General features: G+C 37.6%; 2 protein-coding genes across 4 annotated transcripts in view; one reads left to right on the top strand and one right to left on the bottom strand.

The window, feature by feature from the left end:
* The window catches only part of LOC131433032 (titin-like), a 28,753-nt gene extending 22,360 nt beyond the window's left edge, over positions 1-6,393 (top strand). For all 3 annotated transcript variants that reach the window (XM_058599759.1, XM_058599757.1, XM_058599758.1), the window contains exons 4-7: positions 4,563-5,507; positions 5,592-5,894; positions 5,963-6,053; positions 6,121-6,393. In XM_058599759.1, the coding sequence (XP_058455742.1) occupies positions 4,563-5,507; positions 5,592-5,894; positions 5,963-6,053; positions 6,121-6,191 (1,410 nt within the window). In that variant the 3' untranslated portion in view covers positions 6,192-6,393. The remainder of the gene's footprint in view (positions 1-4,562; positions 5,508-5,591; positions 5,895-5,962; positions 6,054-6,120) is intronic.
* Positions 6,394-13,345: 6,952 nt separating this feature from the next.
* Positions 13,346-15,970, bottom strand: LOC131430035 (BOS complex subunit ncln). The gene is made up of 4 exons (XM_058594647.1): positions 15,621-15,970; positions 15,273-15,460; positions 14,369-15,178; positions 13,346-14,309 (listed from the first exon to the last, which is right to left on the bottom strand). Exons 1-4 carry the CDS (start codon positions 15,787-15,789, stop codon positions 13,815-13,817), a joined length of 1,662 nt encoding a protein of 553 aa, XP_058450630.1. The 5' UTR covers positions 15,790-15,970; the 3' UTR covers positions 13,346-13,814.
* Positions 15,971-20,421: the final 4,451 nt, after the last annotated feature.

Below are 20,421 nucleotides of genomic sequence, written 5' to 3'. Positions count from 1 at the left end.
AATGAGAAGGGACCAGTCAACGGCCAGAAATTTCATTTTCATGTAATAATATTCGATTGGAATTAAATTTTACCGCACTGTGTCAGCACATATTAAAAACAGGAACATAAAAATTTAAGGTGTCAAACCTTCTGAGGAAATTCTATATGTGCGCAGTATTCCGGCAGATCTTCATCTTTATTCAGTAATTGGGCGAGACACGGAGATTGTGTAAACTTCCGACATTCAAAATGCAATTCAACTAACAAACATCATGCGTACTATTCAATTTTTATATATGCTTATCGATTGTTAAAGTGGCATCGAAGCAAGAGTAGCAATGCGTCAAAATGTTGCTCGTGCACCTCGAAAATCCCTACTACTTGCACGCAAAGTAGCCGAAATTAGGGAATGTCAATAACTAAATGTAACTAATGTTGAAAAAGTATTCGGAGAACATTTGTCGAACGTCGAATGTTGCAAAATCAAAAAAAGAGTGGCCATAGCCCCAAATCCTGCTTGCATCGAATTAAAAAAACTAGTAGAACTGTTTAATTACAAAATTGTGATGACTTCAAATCGTGCGGTAAGCAAATCAAGTCGATCGGTCACGCAAGCAGCTGATGAAGTTGAATGACAGGGTTCAGAATGATGAAACTTCAGGTCAAGAAATCACTACGGCTACTGAAAAAAAGATTTTTATTCGACAAGCAACATTCTGTTCAAGAACATGAATCCTCCAAAGACGTTAGAGCTCCACCAATTAAAAAACTTTCCGTACTTTTCTCGATCGAAGGGCTTTCCTGACTTCAAAGTACGCACGAATTCCTGCCAAAATACGCCTCTGGGTTTCTCTGCTGGTATTATCGGCGGCCATCAACGAGCCCAAATACACGAACCAACTTGATACCGTCACCACCTTTCAATATTCGTGGTGGCAGGTGTAGTGTTTCTTCTTTAGAGCATATTTCTCACATGTATTTTTAATAACCAGTCCGATACGCCTAGCTTCGGCTTTCAGTCCGATGTATGTTTCCATCATCTTCTCAAGGTTTCGTGTCACAATATCAACATCGTCAGCAAAGCCAAAAGGCTAAACGGACTTTCGGAAGATGGTGCCATTCGTGTCGTTCCTCGCTCTTCGAATCACACAGTCACATTGCACCGTACAGCTGTTCCATTGCTTGGCGATCACGGCTTTTTTTGTCGGAAATCCGAAGTTCTGTCTGTTCCATGCTTATCTGTATCGTTCCTCGTTCGCTCTAGTGCAGTGTTGCAGCATCTCCCCCACCCCCTTTGTGGCATATTTCTCTACGACCAACTGCTAGCAGTCGCCGTCAATATAGTAATTTCCTCTATTCGATAACCTCGGAATGCTCGGATCCGCTCAGACTAAATAAAGCGTGTTCCTTCGCATAATAATTACCCTACTGGACCAGTTCCTAGTTGGTCTTATAACAACTAAATAAATGATTAATGCAATTTGTTTAGTACGAAGTGTTATGTGCCTGATTAGCGTCACCCGGTGAATATCTGTTCTCTTACAAAGCCATCATGGAATTATTCTACAGACGGCTTGATCTATGCATTCCGTTCACAAGGAAAAAGGTGCTTTTCCAAACTGAAAACTATCATGAAAGATTCATGATTAGCAGATCAACTTGAGTCAAAGATCTTGGTGACCATCTTGATGAGCAGTAAACATTGAATCCACACGTCAACATGTTGTTCAAGCTTCTCGATGGTATTTATTGTTTGAAATTTACTTACATCTTCGAATGATCGATCGTCCGTTCAGCTTTGAAATATTGTTCAGTAGTTTGGGACCTTCTCTATTTTAATGAAATCTAGACAGATTGCTGGACAAAAGTTTCACGAAGTACTGACTCAAACAGAGATGCTTTCGGTTGTTGCTTTTAATTTTGCTGAAAACTCACGATTTGACAAACGATTTGCAACTGCGGAACAGCACCATAAAATCGCTTCCTGTATTCGAAGCATACCTTGTAAAGTTTCGGAGAGATTTGGCTAGATGCCACTACAGTCGAAGGTCACCGGACCAAAAGGCTTATACTTTTAACGTATATTATACTGCAGTAATGTCCTCGGTCGTCTAATTATAATGGCAATGGCTAAAGAAGTATTTCACAATTCTGGTAAGCTTTGTGCATGTTACAGTTTAGTTACTACCAGAGCATAGCTTGTTTTTACTAGTTTTAGATCAAAACGATCAGCCAAGTAATTCTGATTTCACCTTTCGACTGCAGCATTACACGTTTTCGATCAAATTACCCATGAAATCACAAATTCAAATAGGACCGATTTCTTTAACATATAGGGTAATTTTTTTAGGAAGTATAAGATTTGATTTAAAAAAATACACAAAATTTGAGAAAATTAATTATTTTTTTGAAGAAATCGATAGAACGAATATATTTCAATGTTTGAAAAAGATTTCATGCAAATGTTGGCCGCTCTCCGCTTTAAATGGTCCATACCCAAGATACAACTTTAGCTCACCCTCCAACATATCGGCCGGAATTTCACGAATGAATGCTTCAATATTGGCTTTCAATGCTTCAATTGTTGCTGGTTTATCCTTGTAGACATGTGCCTTAATATGGCCCAACAAGAAATAGTCCAAAGGTGTTAAATCACACGATCTCGGTGGCCAATTGACGAGTCCAAATCGTGAGGCAACTGTTTACCGGTGGCGGCTCTCAATTTGGTCATTGTTTCGCGTGCCGTGTGAGATGTAGCACCGTCTTGTTGTAATCACATGTCAGCTTCTGGCTGGGTTTCACTACGAATGCGGCAATTTTGCTTGTTGGCGCATCTATTCAACCAGAAATGAGCTTCGTCGCTATACACACTTTTCTTCGAACAATAACAGGATCTTGGTGGGGTGCTCATCCAGAAGATCTAATAAAATTGTATCAGAAACGATACTTTCAGTGCTGGAATATGGATGTGTTTGCTTTCGTTCCGTTGCAAGTTCTCATATTATCAAACTTGAGTGAGTTCAGTACCGTTGTTTGCGAAACGCGCTCAAACAAGATTCGTGACAGATCGTAAATATAAACATTTTTTTTCCACGTCATCGGCGATATGATCACCAATTTATGTTAGAATTTTCAGTAGTATGAGATAACCACAAATTGTTCTAAATAAAAGTTTTCTGAAATGTTTGATAAGTGAAGAAGGTAAAAATTTGATGCTTCATTCATTCTAACCTGCATAGCTGTCTCGTTCAGTTCAGACCGGAATCCAGGTCCAGAATCTATTTCTAGAGTTCAGTTTTGAAATTCGGTTTCAAAAACCCAAGACCAGATTTCTTTTTCATTTCCAGAATCCAGATCTAAAATTCATTTTCTCGACTGTAATCCAGGGCCAGAATCGAATTTCAAAACTGTAGAAATTAAACCGAATTTAAGATTCCAAGCTTTTTGGACCGAAAATCTGAAACTGAGATCAAGATCTTGGTTCTAGACTCTGGAACTAAAATTCGGAAAAATAATTCTGGATTTGGATATGAATTCTGAAACAGAATTCTGGAATTGAAACTGAGGTTCCAGTATTCGGAAACTGATTTCTGAGCGTGAGGTTCTAGAACTGCAGACCGAAATTTAGGACCAGAACTCAAATTCCACACTCAGCTCCAAAATTCTAGAAGTGTAACTGAAATAGTTTGAAATTGGAATTTTCACACTAATCACCCTGTAATTGCAGAATTACGGATCATGATGAAATTCAGGAATTTTCTGAGAGAACATAAGAACTTTAATCCTATTACCTTCCGATTTTTTTATCAAATCGAAACCCAGTGAATAATTTGTTGCTAATTAGTTGCCAATCAGTTAAGGTGGTTTTGATTTTGTTGCTCCATTTTGTTTGAGTACTTCGTTAAGCTCGTATGAAGTTAACGAAGCACCTTCTTCTAAATAAGTTCGAAAACAAATCTAAATTCAGCGAATAGCTAGTTTCTGATTAGTTACTGTGATGTTAACGAAGAATCCCTCCTAAATAAGTGAGGAAATAAATCGGAGCCCCGCGAATGATTTGTTGCTAATAAGTTACGGTGATTTTGAATTTACTGCTTATTTTTCTTCGATGAGCTCATATGAAATTAAAGAAGCACCCTTTTCTAAACAAGCGTGAAAACGAATCGAAACGCAATGAATAAATTGTTACTAATAAGTTAATTAGTTACAGTAGTTATGAATTCGAAACTCTTTTTTAAGATTGCTTCGAAAAGTTTATATGAATTTAACGAAGCATGTTTTCATAAACGAGTCTAACTCTGGAGTATTGGAATACTGTCTACCTAAAGTCGGCAACATAGATTCCTTCTTTGCTAATTATCTTGGAATAACTTTCGCTAGTTATCGAGTTCAAAATAGGGCGGGTAACTAATTGGTCTCGACACACTACAAGTATGACAAAAGCCGTTGCGAGTTTAGTTTCTATCGATTGTTTGGAGTCATAGGATTCATTCATTACGTCGTTCTACTCTTAAACAGCAATGCTTATGTCCTCTTAAAAAGATTTTTTAACCGAGTAATCATATCATATGCTACTTACAGAATCATCGCGATACACCGGAAAGCGGAGAATCGGACTTTGCCGGTTTCGATATCGAACCAGCCGTTCCACCTACGAAACCCCAGCGAGGGAGACCGAGAAAGAACTCCGTTCCAGCGCCCAAGGACCCCGTTCCGCCAGCGAGTGAGATTCTGGCCAGTGTTGAACTGATGCAGAAGAAACGAAAGTTACGAAGCTCTACCCATGAAAAGATTGACCCCGAAGAAAAACCTCCCGATGAGAGCTCCTCACTGCCTTCGCTGGAACCACTCGGCGGTGGCCTACCTAGCAGCGTGACCAGTATTCTGGGCGAAAATCCACCTCTACTCATTCCCGTAACTCCACGACTAAGATTAGAAGAATATCAGAACCGAAGCGGCAAATCGCTACGCAATAAGAGAAAGTTCATGACCGTACATCTTGATTCTTTTAAACCAAAACACGTTCCGCGTTATTTGCGCGATTATGATGAAGATCTAGACACAACGTGGCGACCTACTAAAGTTAAGAAACTAAAGGAAACACCGGCTGAAGTTCGAACTCATGTGGATCAAGGCGGAGACAGTGGCAACGGCAGTGAAGATGAAGAACCTGTGCGCCGCAGTGGCAGGAATCGACGTCTCGCGACACAGGTTCTCATGACCAATCCGCTGGTTAAGTCGGCTTTCGACGAACCTAACTATCGGCCACTATCGATTGAAGAGATTGTCAAAGCTGAAGTTTTGGCACGGGAAATTAGACAGAAGGAAAAACACCGATGGAGAAAGATTCGCAAGGCGCCGGTGAAAAGAACTAAGACCATCGATCGTGAAGCAGCATCAACGTCCATAGAAAGCCGGAAAAGAATACAGGTTGATCCACCAGAGGGATCGAATGAGCAGACGGCTGCAAAGAAAACTTGTCCTGATCCCACCGTGGACGTGGTGGAGCCGTCTACTTCTACGACTGTAAGTGTGATTTTATCATTACTAGCAAGAAGCGGGGAAAACAGAAGGATTCATTTTAATGAATGTTCTTTATTTTCATCACAGCATTCTACTGCAGAAAGTAGCAGTCAACCTTCCAGTGCACCGGAAATCATTGCCCAGGAGAAACAGAAGGCAGAATGTTGGTTAATGAAACTGATGGCGGGAACTCATGCGCCCAACGATCGACTTCCGGTCGATCCGATAGCGGGTGGCGTTATGCATTTCACGCTAGACCATCTCAACTTCCAGGAACGCAATGGAATTCAGTATTCATTCTTCGCTTACTCCGAACGCGAAAACTGTGGTTTTCTACGGTTCTCGGTGGGCGCGGTCAAAAAGTTGACCAAAACAGCGAACTTTCAGCTTGTAAGTATACAGCACTATTTCTGTTGGACGACCGGATTAGCAGAAAGTTAATTTTTATTCACTTGTAGAAATTCCTGATTCTCAGAGGAGCACTGCAGTTTACAGTAAACGGCAAAGAGATGCATACGAAAGGGGGTGATTTTCTTATGCTCCCAGAAAGTAAGTTCATTTGAATAAGGAATCTTGATTTTCGTAACCTCATTATCTTATTTCCTTTCCGTTTCAGATTCGAAATATAGTATAAAAAATAGTGATGAGATTTCTCTCGTATTTATGATCAAGGTTCCGACGGTGTAACGCCTGTATAGTTTACATCACGTAACAGAAATAGTTCACCTAACCGCATTACTAAAGCTTAGAAAATAGATATTTAGACAGATTTTAGTAGAGTATGATAAAGTTTTTGTATGCTTAATTTTGCTCATCCTTGTACAGATAATTCGAACCCGTAACTAGTACCATGATAAAATGCATTGGATGTATATTTTTATTTAGTTTACTTTGTGGTCTTTGTTATACAACCAATAGAACAAAAGAATTACCTTTTCAAATATCAGCAAACAAGCGATTGATCTTAAATCATTGTTCAAGCATTACGATGAAAAGATTTTTCCACTTGGGCAGATGTTTGAAGTTGTTAGTTTCTATCAATGTTAGCAAATAAAGCTAAAAGCGGAATTGAAACGCTCGTATGTGTGTGAGTATCACTTAACACAAAAAATCAACACTCAACACCGTTCGTATAACAAAATAAAAAAAAACAATGTGCTATAAGCAGTTTTTCATCCAAATTTGCATGCTCCATTTCTCAAATATCACCAGGATCTAACCTTAAATACCATGTACTTGTACCGGATCGTATATCCTGCCTGGCTGAAAGTTGAAGAAATGTTAAACGAAGAGCAAACATTCTAGTTCCCCAAAATTTTAGTACTATTGTAGGTAAACAGAATTGTACCGAATAGAAATAGATTTGAATTATAAACAATTCTGAAATTCCATTCACTGCAGGCACCTAAACATGGGGAGTTTTAAATAAGAGCTGTGTGATTTGATTGAACATTGCTGTAAATCCGTCGCTTCTTGAAGCCACATTGGATCTTGAGTGTTACAATATGAAACTTTCCGAAAACAAAATAAAAATGTATAATAAACTTTAGTTTTGTATCGATTTTCGAAAGAAATCCTTGGTTTAGAGACTGGTAATTGTTTTCTAGGGTTTATAGGGTAATTGTTTTCTAGTGATTTATTTATACATGTCTTCAAGTCTCGTGTAAGCGTAATTATTCGATCTGATTCAGATTGGTTATTTCGATTTTTCTCGAGACAAACGCTCAGCTCCGCCTCAATACAATTTTTTCATCAAATGGACTCAAACATAGGAACTAAAATTTCGATCGATTGCCGATTTCCAGCGTTTTTCTTCAAACTTACAAACTTTACGTCTGCCTAGCGGTTTAAATTGAACTGCCGAGTTTAGCATTCAGCAGTTCAATTTCAACTGCTATGCACTGATGAGTCTAAGACCAAACGTAAACAAAAACATCACCCTCATTCTTGTTTACGGCCGTATGCGATACGTTCGAAAGTATAGCAAATTCGTATTCCCGTTTACGTTCGAATCAATCACCCTTTTAAACATCGTACATGCATAAAAACAACGCCCATCCAACTTTAAACTATCAGTTCTGGTACAGATTTGAGTTGTAAATAAAAATCTTTGATATCATTTGTTATTTGACTTGTTTTTTTCACTGATTTTGTATCATCATGTTTGCTTACGTCCGTATCGACCATACGACGAACACATGCTTTCGAACGAATGCGAACAAGCCATTCTTGTTTTCACTCGAACGTGTACGTACGCGATTCCTGCACTCAGAAAAATATTATGGTAACAGTTACTGTATAGAGGGCCAACGTGACCATGCGAGTATAGTGGTTTTCAGTCGACTATTAAATCAGATGATTTCAACAATAGTCAAGTTCATGTTTACTATAAATGGTATCGGCTCTAGAATAGTAATATTGAACAGTATATTGTATGAATAACTAATACGATTGAGATGGTTATGCTAACCATGACCGAATCTTTATTCACATTGTAATTTTCGCTATAACCAGAGCCATGGTATTTTTGACATTTCACTTCTAGTTATTTCGAAACTAAAGGCAGTGGTTGATTCAACAATGCTGAAGATCAGCAAAACATGAGCTAATGTTAAAAAGTTTTATGAATTTGAATTCTAGAACAAGAACAACAAAATAGTTTCATTGAATTTTATTTTATTTTTGCACCAAATCAAACGATGATGTGCCTGGTGAAATATTGATTATCAACGTAGACACGAAGCAGCATTGCTTGATTGCAACTGTTGATCCCAGGCTCTGTTCGGTGAAGTTTTTCCTGAAGCAGGAATGGGCAGCATGGAAGAAATTAATAGCCAAGTTCAGATGCAAACCTCAATACCCACCTGCCATATATTGTTATTTTTTCCGTCGATTTGAATCCGGGAATCGGATGATGTTCGTCGTTTTCATCAATCGCTCAGCGACCGATAACGAATAATAAAAATTATACAGGACGTCGATTTCACTAGAAAACAGCCGTTACCGGTAAAATTGTTGAAAAATTTAATTTCAACGACGGAAACTAGTAAGGCTACAAAATTTACTCACCTGCAAGACCTTCCAAATTGCACAATATAAGTCACAATATACATTTTTTTCAAATCAATCACTGATGTGTTTCGAAATTGTCTGCTGTATTGTAACTTTATGTGACAATAACAAAGTACATCCGTTTATTGACAATTTGTATAGTCAGCACCAGAGATGGCATTTCACCAGAGAGATACACGCTAGAGTCCGATTTTTGCCACACCGAGGATGAAAAAAACGAAGCACCGCACAAAGCGGAAAGCGCACTTCTTCTCAGTGTCGAATAGACAGCATTTGAGTGTGTGCTTGTGGTTAAAGCAGCTGGCGCGAGTGAAACACATTCTCTTCGCATGAATCGCTCACACGCGCTCTCGTCTAAATACACCCAAGTGACCACTGGCGCGTGATGTTGAGCGAACACTTCTGTGAACTTCAATTAATAGAGAGTAGATCTGGCCTTGCTATGAAAAATTTGCAAGGAAAACCGAAAATTTTACGATAAATTGTTTTATTTTGCTGATTTTGCGTGTCCACGCTTCATCTACGCAAACCAAACAGCAGAGTGCTCACCGGCGTGTACACCTCTGTGAAAGTATCTGCATCGACCTCAGAGAATTTATTAGCTAATGCTCTAGCACTTTGGTGCGATTCAGTGGAAGAGGTAAAAGGAAATAAACAAACGCACTCATGATGCGTGTACACTTTACACAACAGTGGTGTATAAATGTGAAAGAGAAGAGCTCTCGTTGAAGTTGTCAGTGCGAGGGGAGAAATTTTGCTTGCTCTTCGTCACACAGAGGAGATAGACATCTCTGGTCAGCACAAATGAAAAACATAGTCGGTTAAAAAACACTATACGATAATGTGCTTACTACATACATTCTGTTGATATGGACTACATGAATAGTGTTTTCAAACTTCATAATTTGCTTTAAACCATGTATCTATTTATGGTAACATTATTATACTGTGGACATATTTACATGGTAGCTATTTAGCTCCTCATATATATAAAGGCTCGGTAGCAATTTCACCTTACTATAAATTGTGATTTTAACTATTTGTTCTTATATTTGAGATGACTACCATTGTCAGGATGACCATGCCAGAAAAGTCATAAATACAAATAGTTTAGTCAAGTCGTAGTCTTTGTTGTCTGGTAATTTATACAATACAGATGGTGAATAGTCATATATCATGATTGTTGCTACTATTTAAGCGTATAGTTGAAATGACAATGGAAAACAGGCTACGGTTACTATGGTATTTTGCTCAGTGTGTGCAAAAGAAGGATCGGTAGCGCAGGTAGTTTTTTAAGGAAGATTGCAAGCATCAAGGAAGTGACGAATGCTACATAATAAATAAATATCGTACTCAGGACCAATTTTATTCAAGTCGGTAAATGAAATTTTCAAATTAAACTTCGTGCAAAGTAAAAAAAAGCATTTGAAATAGCAGTCCGATCAGTAGTATCTGCGAAAAATATGTTGCATTTTTCTTGCAATTTTGTCATGTTTTCGATAGCCTACATATTTATTTCATTGGTAAAATCATGCATTTAATATCAAATAAAGCATGTTTACCCATGGCGTATTTTCCATAAAGTACTTAATAGATGCAAAATTGATGCGTAAAAACTTTGAACCTCGCATATATTCAAAGGCTCCCCAGAAAAAACAGTATTTTACTATACTGCTATGCTTTCTAAATGATTTATGCAAAACACTAATCTATGATTTGATTACAAATCACCTTTAGATTCGAAAATAATTTTGTTAGAGATCGGCTAAACTTTTTTCAATGTGTTCGAACGGTTGATTCGCAACATTAAACTGACGAATCGAAACCACGGCATTTCGTCTATTCGTCCGTAAACGGGAATGGGACATTTCGTTCGTACGAATGATGTTCGAATACACGTTTCGTTTGAAACTAAAATGGCATACATTCTAGCGTTTCGCATATGGTTAATCACATGAATTGGACTGATTACATCAAGGTTTAGCATTTATTTTAAGAAGTTTACTGATATTTGAATATTTTGTGGCAAACGAGTCGCGTTCGAATTCATTCGAATGAAAACAAGAATGGCTTATTCGTATTCGTTCGAAAGTACCCGTTCGTCGTATTGCGGATACGGACGTAAACAAGAATGAGGGTGTATATAACAGGTATGAAATCATTTAGCTACATTTATTTAAATTCAAACATAGCTTCTTTAAATTGGGTGTTTGTTTCCGCATGTAACAGATCGACTGAAAAGTTCGTATCGTTTCTATGAGAGGGCGCCACTAGAATTAAATCCATATCATTTTCAGTTAGTACCAACCTTAAAAAGATACGTGTATAAATTTGACAGCTGTTTGATTATTAGTTTGTGAGATATTGCATTTTGAGTGAAGCTACTTTTGTTATTGTGAAAAAAATGAAAAAAAAGGAATTTCGTGTGTTGATGAAACACTACTTTTTGATTAAAAAAGTGCCGCCGATACCAAAAAATGGCTTGATGAGTGTTACCCAGACTCTGCACCGGGCGAAGCAACAATTCGTAAGTGGTTTGCAAAATTTCGTACTGGTCATATGAGCACCGAAGACGATGAACGCAGTGGACGTCCAAAAGAGGCTGTTACCAGAGATGTCTATTTCCTCTGTGTGACGAAGAGCAAGCAAAATTTCTCCCCTCGCACTGACAACTTCAACGAGAGCTCTTCTCTTTCACATATATACACCACTGTTGTATAAAGTGTGCACGCATCATGAGTGCGTTTGTTTATTTCCTTTTACCTCTTCCACTGAATCGCACCAAAGTGCTAGAGCATTAGCTAATAAATTCTCTGAGGTGGATGCAGATACTTTCACAGAGGTGTACATGCCGGTGAGCACTCTGCTGTATGGTTTGCGTAGATGAAGCGTGGACACGCAAAATCAGCAAAATAAAACAAATTTTTCATAGCAAGGCCAGATCTACTCTCTATTAATTGAAGTTCACAGAAGTGTTCGCTCACCATCACGCGCCAGTGGTCACTTGGGTGTAATATTTAGACGAGAGCGCGTGAGAGCGATTCATGCGAAGAGAATGTGTTTCACTCGCGCCAGCTGCTTTAACCACAAGCACACACTCAAATGCTGTCTATTCGACACTGAGAAGAAGTGCGCTTTCCTCTTTGTGCGGTGCTTCGTTTTTTGCATCCTCGGTGTGGACAAGAATCTGACTCCAGCGTGTATCACTCTGGTGAAATGCCATCTCTGGCTGTTACCGATGAAAACATGAAAAAATCCACAAAATGATTTTCAATGACCGTAAAGTGAAGTTGATCGAGATAGCTGACACCCTAAAGTTATCAAAGGAACGTGTTGGACATATTATTCACTAATATTTGGATATGAGAAAGCTTTGTGCAAAATGGGTGCCGCGTGAGCTCACAATCGATCAAAAACAACAACGAATTGATGATTCTGAGCAGTGTTTGGAGCTGTTATATCGAAATAAAACCGATTTTTTCGTCGATATATAACAATGGACGAAACATGGCTCCATCACTTCACTCCGGAGTCCAATCGACAGTCAGCTGAGTGGACTGCACGCGATGAACCGAACCCAAAGTGCGGAAAGACTCAACGATCGGCCGGTAAGGTTATGGCGTCTGTATTTTGGGATTCGCATGGTATAATTTTAATCGACTACCTTGAAAAGGGAAAAACCATCAACAGTGACTATTATATAGCGTTATTAGAGCGTTTGAAGGACGAAATTTCAAAAAACGGCCTCATTTGAAGAAGAAGAAAGTTTTGTTTCATCAAGACAATGCACCGTGTCACAAGTCGATAAAAACCATGCTGAAATTGAACGAATTGTGCTTCGAATTGCTCCCTCATCCACCGTATTCTCCAGCTTTGGCCCCCAGTGACTTTTTCCTGTTCTCAGACCTCAAGAGAATGCTCGCTTGCAAAAATTTAGAAGCAATGAAGAGGTAATCGCTGAAACTGATGCCTATTTTGAGGTAAAGGACAAATCGTACTACAAAAATGGTATCGAAAAGTTGGAAGATCGCTATAATACATCGTTTAATTTACTTATCGTCTTACTTTGAATCTTCTAGTGATAAAGTGTAGTAAATAGCACACTATCATTTTATATAAATATCTTATTTAATGCTAACACAATATTCTGTTCGTCACAGATTATTGACATTACCCAAAGCTAAGGGCTATCCCTCAGTTAAGTCCGAACGAGCGGCAGCGAGGTTGGACAGCAGGTCATTAAAAACGATGAGGCATAGCCACATTAGACCTTTCAAAATCGCAGTGAATTAGAACAAATTCTATTAAGCAGCATGTTGATCTGTTATGCCAAATAACTATCATGCCAAATAACCATTATGCCAAACGGTATTATACCAATAATAATATTTTATCGACTAATGCCTTCGGGAGTATCTATAGGAAAACTCCCAAGATCGCTTTTTTGAGAAAGTGGCCCTTATTACCGGTATCACTCCACGGTGAAAACCAAGTGAAGTGAATGTAGGTCCTTATCAAGGAACTCGCTTCAGAGCAAAAAGTAATTACTTAGATGAGCTTGTGGTTAGCACGAGCATCACATCACCAAAACTCGAATGAATTCGAACGCGACTCGTTTGCCACAAAATATTCAAATATCAGTAAACTCCTTCAAATAAATGCTAAACCTTGATGAAACCAGTTAAATTATTAGTAACCAATTACCAGCCAACCCGTATAAACATTTTTTGGTGATCAGTGGAATACAAGGTATATGAAATAATTACATATTGTTTGTTTTGCATGTTTATTTAATACACACTGAACCTATTTCTTATCATAACAAACAAAAAATATACCTAAAGCAGACGAATCGTATATTGTCCACCACATTTTAACTTTCTAACACGGTCTAGCGCTTAGTACGAGTTCTACCTATTGGATTTGGATTTCCAAACGAAATAAATGCAGACTAGCAGCTGATTTGAGTGACTGGTCAATATAATTGCCAATTACAGCTGTTTTGTTAGTGAAGAAAAAGAACTATTCTCTTTTCGTTTTGATGAACTTATTGCTACAGGATCTCAAATTCTGTGTCTCTCGTATAGTTTTCGCTCGCCGTCTCCATTAGTTACTTTTAATCGGTAGGATGCGCCCTAATAGACGCCTTATCACCATCTAGAATCGAGAATTAGGGATGACGTTTCCAATGAAATAAAATATAATAAGCAGCCACTGATGTAAGTAATGTAAAAGCTTTCAATTTCCCTTAACCTTATTGCTGGTCATTCGACAGATGAATGTGTAGATCTTGGGGAAGTGGAAAATGGCAAGATAAATCGTTCCCAAGTATGCCACAATCAAGAAGGTCAAAAACAAATCAAACACAGCCGGTTTCACGTTGTAAATATTCAGCACTGCGTCCCGATCGTCGTACAGCATGAAGTCGGGCTCCCGAGCGTCAGGCTTTTCGTAGGCTAGTTTCACATTTTTTAGGTACTTTTCAAAGGCATACTTGAGATCATTGTTTTGCTGACTGGAGCGTATATGCAACCATGGCCGAATGCTATCTTTCGATATGGCCATCGAACCGCTAAACACTTCACCATCATTGACGGCACCGTCTCCCGGTAGATTGTAGATGTAGGCGGCCAACGATTCGGCTAGAATTTTTACATTAGTTTCCAGCCTGTTCAGTTGCTCCTCCTCATCTTCGTCCTCAAAGATTGTGTTACGCAAAGGATCCTTATGGGACTGAAAGCACATCGATCGTTGGTGAAAATTAAACGATCGAGTTTTTTAAAACTACTTACCTTTAGATTGGATAATGTAAATGCCGGCATGCGTTTCATACTGAAGCGCTCGTGCTCCCACGCCAATAATGTATCTGCCAGATTGATTTTCTTATGGACCCCATCGACTGTGATATTTCCGTAACGCTGGGCCACAGATTTGAGAATTTTGTAGAAATTATTCATGGATGTACCTTCCTTCGGTGGTTTCGAAACGTGCATAAATATGTTGTCATTGGTTATGGCCCTGCCTAACGAGTCCAAACAGATGACAAACTCTGCCTGTTGCACCAGTACATTTTCTTCTAGATTACTATCGAGCCACTTCTTCATGCCTTGAAAGTTCAGTAAGCTTCCCGATTCGGATATCAGAAACATAAGTCGATACTTTGGTATGCTAGCGTGGAGCTTACTGAACAGTTCAGTCAGTGTGAGCAGCACAGCAACGTCGGCATTTTTCAATGGTCCGTTCACCAAACCAAACGTGTCCAGATGAGCAGTCAAAATGATTAGCGGAAGTTTATGCTCGCTATCCATCGATTTGCTGGTATGTTTGGTTGGCGTTAATTCACCCTGGATGATGGGTATTTTTGACTGTTTATTTGGGCTGTGGCTTGTTCCAGTCACAGCGATTTGGTATCCGTTGGCTGAAATCGACCCCAAAATTTCGCTGATGGCGGACTCACGCTGCTTGGAAGACTGCTGCTGATTCGAAATGGTAGCCTTGGTGACATCGTTTATAATCTCATTGAGCTTTGCACTATAACGGGAAAAATAAACCGGAATCGAGATCTCCTGCGTCATCATTGCCTGTTCCAACAGATGAATGTGCTTTTCATAAAAAAAAAATTAAAGAAAGTAGTTAGATAAACACGATTTAATTTCAAGACGTCCCAGAAGAAAGTTTCTAGTTGCTTAAATTTACCTGTCTCTCTTCCAAACTTAATGATGTTACATCTTCCGGTAGTAAAATTACTAAACCCCCTGCTTTGGCACGAATATCACGAAACTGGTCGATTGTCATATCTTGGAAGCGGGTGATTACACAGTGCCTAAATGTTTGCCATGTATACAAAGATTTTGCCTCCATATTCAAAGCCGAGCCACGGCAACCTTCAATGAACAAAAAAAATTATCTAATCTAATTAACATTCAATTAACTTCTGTCTTGGCCTGAGAAGTGAAGGAAAAAATTTAACCTCAATAATTTCAGATAATATTTGAAGTTATAAAATAGTAACGTCCGGAAAAAACTGTAGTGGAAGTAACTTACCGTAGGGGACACCATGAACATCGTACTGAGACATCCGCTGGACACCGAATTCGCTAGCCGCCAGTACCGGATTCGATGAACAAATAATCAAAATCGGTAATGTGATTAGCAGGTAGTAGGGTAACCCACCACGGAGAAAATCAGCAAAATTATCCGCACTTTCAAACATATTTGCTCAGAAGATCCTTCGTTATTACGAAGGGCTAATCACTTTTCAATTTGTTCGTTCCCGTACCGGAATAAATCTTTAAAATATATCGAAATCACGAGCATAAAAATTTCAAGTACCTCATCACCTAATCTGCCAATTATACCAAAGGAGAACAGTGACAGACTGATGTCTGACTGAAGAAGTGGAAAAAAGTTCCAAAACAGGGATGACAGGTCGCGAGTGGCGTATAATTTCCAACGGGGCACACTTCTAAACAAGGGATGTCATACACTAATAAAAAAAAGTGAACAAACGATTTTTGGATATAATATCTGAAAATATGTTTCTGATTTGAAACAGCACACAACACCAATACATTTTCAAAAATAAAATTAAACAGATTTTAAATCCTTGCGTTGAGATGATCAAATTCGAGTTTTATTTTTGACAGTTTCAACTTGTATGACAGCCATTATCCACCCTTGAAAGTTCACGCGTCGCAACTGAACAAACTTCTAATCAGCTTCTAGAATATATAGCTCACAGAAAGTTCACGTGTACTGGTTCTGTACTTCCCAGTACTTCATGGCATTTAACCTACAGACTCTCATAGTAACAGACCGTTTTTGGGAACCAAACGAACCTTTGTTATAGCATGGGAATTTGACGATTTGTTTGGCTTCCAATAAAGTATTCGCCAGTCTGACAGCTCATTTACAACCACAAACGCTAAGTTGCCATTTTCAAATGTATTTGTTTCCATCATGAAACATCACAGTGTTCCTTTCCATTCCTTGTCGTTATCAGTCACCTGATATAACGTGTGAATCGTACTTTAGCCGAATAATGTACCGACATGTACTTCGGACCACAAATAACAGTACAAACGTAAATATTATTAATTACTAGCTGACCCGTCGAACTTCGTTTCGCCCAAAAATTATTTTTTCGAATTTGTTTTCGGATAGCAGAATTGTCAAACTACTAAGTAATTATCGTTTCTCTACATTATTTTTCTGATTACTTAACCTACAATCAACGGAATTCGATACACATTCGCTTTAGCCCAAAAAAGAAATATCTTCAAAAACTGATGTGAAAACGTGAAATACTTCTGTTAAGAAAAAATTGAGCAAATGCGCAGATTGTCATCTCATTCTTTGAATCAATTCACTGAACAGAAATGATGGCTTCGACATAAAGGATATAAGGTGCCACGTTTTCTCTTCCAGATTTGATTCTTCCTTTCGGTAATGGATAAAAAAGCTTACTGACCAGAATTTTGTGTTGTATAAACTTAACACATACATACAAAGCATACAAACCATTCTGAACAGTCCGTTTTTAAGAATTACTCATATTTGAATGTTCACCCGACGCAACAGAATAAACTTTGAAGCAGTTTCTTGTACAGTTTTTAAACAGCGAGAAAGTTTTCTCAGAACGTGTTCTGTATATTCAAGTTGCCAAAAAGTGCCACGCATACTTTAGGGCTCTAATAAAGTGGATATTGTTCAGGTACCAGGGCCGTGCGCAGGGTTTTTTAGGAGTTTAAACAACTTCACCCCCTCCCCCCCTCTCCGCCCATTGGAAGATTATTCAACATTAGGTTCCATTAACAATAGAGTATCTATTATATAAAAGTGCAAATAACATGACTTTTCCTTAAATTTTTTTGCGCCATCCCCACCTTTGAATCTCCACCCTCCTTGAACCTCCCACTCTTGAACACCTGCCCCCCTTCTTCTGAACCATCCCTTGAACCCTCTCTTGAAACCCCACACGGGCCTGTCAGGTAATGTAGAACTTTTGGTTGCTTAGAGAGACGTCGCTTAAATTTTAATTTGATATTGATCTTGCCAATTTGAACATTCTTCTCAGAATATGAAATATAAAATGGCAGTATAAATCCATTATGATAATCATATCGAACATTGATATCTAATTGCCACTTATTATGTGCGCTAAATCATTAGAAAGCAAGGAAAATCTATTAGTTTGACATTTGCGCTTCTACAGAACAATCTTTTTATTGATTCAATCAAAAAATTTCTGATTTGTTAAACTCGCACTCACGATGACCAATATAATTTATCTAACTCCATTACACACAATCTATCAACTGGTGAACGATATCAGAACTTTTTCTCCTGCCTATTTCTAGAACAGTATACATTCCGTCAGTCATTTATTTCGTTTTCGATTAATTCTAAATTTAACCCAGTTTCCCCCCCAACTGCTGTCAAACCGTTTGTTTGAAGCTAGTTTCAACAATGTTGAACTAAGAAACGAATCAGTTTCGAACCTGGTTTTTATATCAGGTTTGTTCAGATCCTCGTTGCTAAGTGCGAAACCAACACCATTTTGTTAAAAAGTGCTTCATGAAACTATCCTGGGTCAGTTACAGTTTTCTCAAGCGAAAACGACATTAGTAAGCAATAATGATGATAACCAATGATGCACGTGGCTCGGAATGACGAATAACATCAATCTAGTATGCATGCGAAAAGTGGAAAATTCCATTTTCCATACAAAACAACTTTATGGATTTTTCCCACTTTTCCTGAAAGTTTTCCTAATTTTTTTGATGTGCGAACCCGGTGGGGGTAAAAACTGATCAAACAAAAAAAGAATTATGTAAATCCGTCCATTCGTTCTTAAGTGATGCAATTACAAAGAATGATCTCTGCATTTATATATATATATATATATATATATATATATATATATATATATATATATATATATATATATATATATATATATATATATATATATATATATATATATATATATATATATATATATATATATATATATATATATATATATATATATATATATATATATATATATATATATATATATATATATATATATATATATATATATATATAGATTAACAATACCAACTTCCCCAAGTAACATTTTTAATATAAATAAATACTTGTAGCTGTCTTTAATGCTACATAATAAATCTTGCATCAAAACTTTGAACTCCACGAAAGCCTACCGAAAACCTCTATAAGAGCATGTTCCTGCCAAGTGGACCATTCTTCATAAGGTTTATAAATCAAAATGAAGAATCAGCATAAACCTGCTTTAAAACTCCAAATTCAAGAAAATTTTGAAACCAGCTTTACGATCAACATTAAATTTGTTTGGATGGAATGAATTCCGCTTTGAATAAACTGACGTTTTGATAATATTTTTCTTGATTGTTTCCGAACGTAAAAACTTCATGCGCTTTTATTTTTATCGTGAATGTAAGGATAAAAATAAGAATTATAACTAATCGACTTGAAATAAATGTGGTTTTTGCGATATTCTTCATAATTTATGAAAATTATTTTTCGTGATTCATATTCATTTTTGTATAAAACTATTTCGTGGCGTTAAAACTTATGTATACATTCTAAAAACGATTCATGAAAGTCCATCATACTTCCTCGTTTTTGCATTTCGAAGTTTATTTAATGTTAATAAATGCTACGGTATAGAACATCATAATGGCGGCCATGAAATTTCCTTTAATGCAAATTACACTTAACCTAAGAAACAATAAATCAAATAGCCTACAACTAATGTGTCATAAATGTACTTTAGAACCCTCAAATTTGCTCTGAGTGAAATTGTCATCCAATGAACACGCACACACAAAACTAGATTTATGGAAGAATTTAACTGACAATAATGTTTTAAAGAAAATGTTTGAAAGCAATATTAAGAGTGTTTGCATGGTTTTATCCTAGTACAAATTGTTTTATTTTTAGTTCTGTTGTTTGTGTAGGTAAAGGGTTTTATAGAAGCTTTGAAAATCATGATATTACTGGTTAAAAGAGACACTTATTATAGTTGTCATAAAACAGGTAGTGATTGAAAAATCAATTACAAACTCCTATAAAATATTATCGAAACCCTAAGGCATTCGAATTGTTACTTGGGTCGTCTGAAGTTTTTCTCGGATATTGATGAGTAATTCACAAACCCGTTTCATTGATCATGATAATAAGCAAGATTATCTCGAAAAAATATTTATAAACATCTGATCAGAGAAAACTGTTTGCTAAACGAAGCGACACTTTAGTATAGTGGTTTGCTAAAGTCACCACTGGGGCAGCAAAGCGAAACGTATCAGGCCTTGCAGGCCTTACCATGTGATATCCCGCACTAGGGGGTCGATACCATGGAAGCGGAAACCCAATGATTCTACTCTTGAATATTTTTTTATACCGGATCTCAAACGGCCTCTAAACTGATTTGTGCTGTCCATGTAACTATTTTACCTTTTCTTACGTTTTGTCTTCGACTCATCCGTGCATTAGCAGTTTATTTTGGTAGTTATCTTGTTTCAATCCTTTCAGATGTCACAAGTACTCAGACAAAATATTCCCCGGAACATTAATACATACACATGCAACTGGACCGTTTTGTTTTGCGAAAAATCATATGTCTCCGGTAATACAACTACGTATGCACGTGTTGACCACGACCCGAACGATGGCAGGACACGCATGACGTACTCACAACAAGTCCAAATCGTACCGGATATCCATGGTTACATCAACAAAACAAATCAAGAACGACCTAAAATTTAGCACCGTTAGGATGTGAGGACGCGAGTTGCACGAACAGTTTTCCGAGAATAGT

Source organism: Malaya genurostris, chromosome 2 (genome assembly GCF_030247185.1).
Source record: "Malaya genurostris strain Urasoe2022 chromosome 2, Malgen_1.1, whole genome shotgun sequence".
Lineage (NCBI taxonomy): Eukaryota > Metazoa > Arthropoda > Insecta > Diptera > Culicidae > Malaya > Malaya genurostris.
This window is presented reverse-complemented; position numbering and strand designations above follow the sequence as displayed.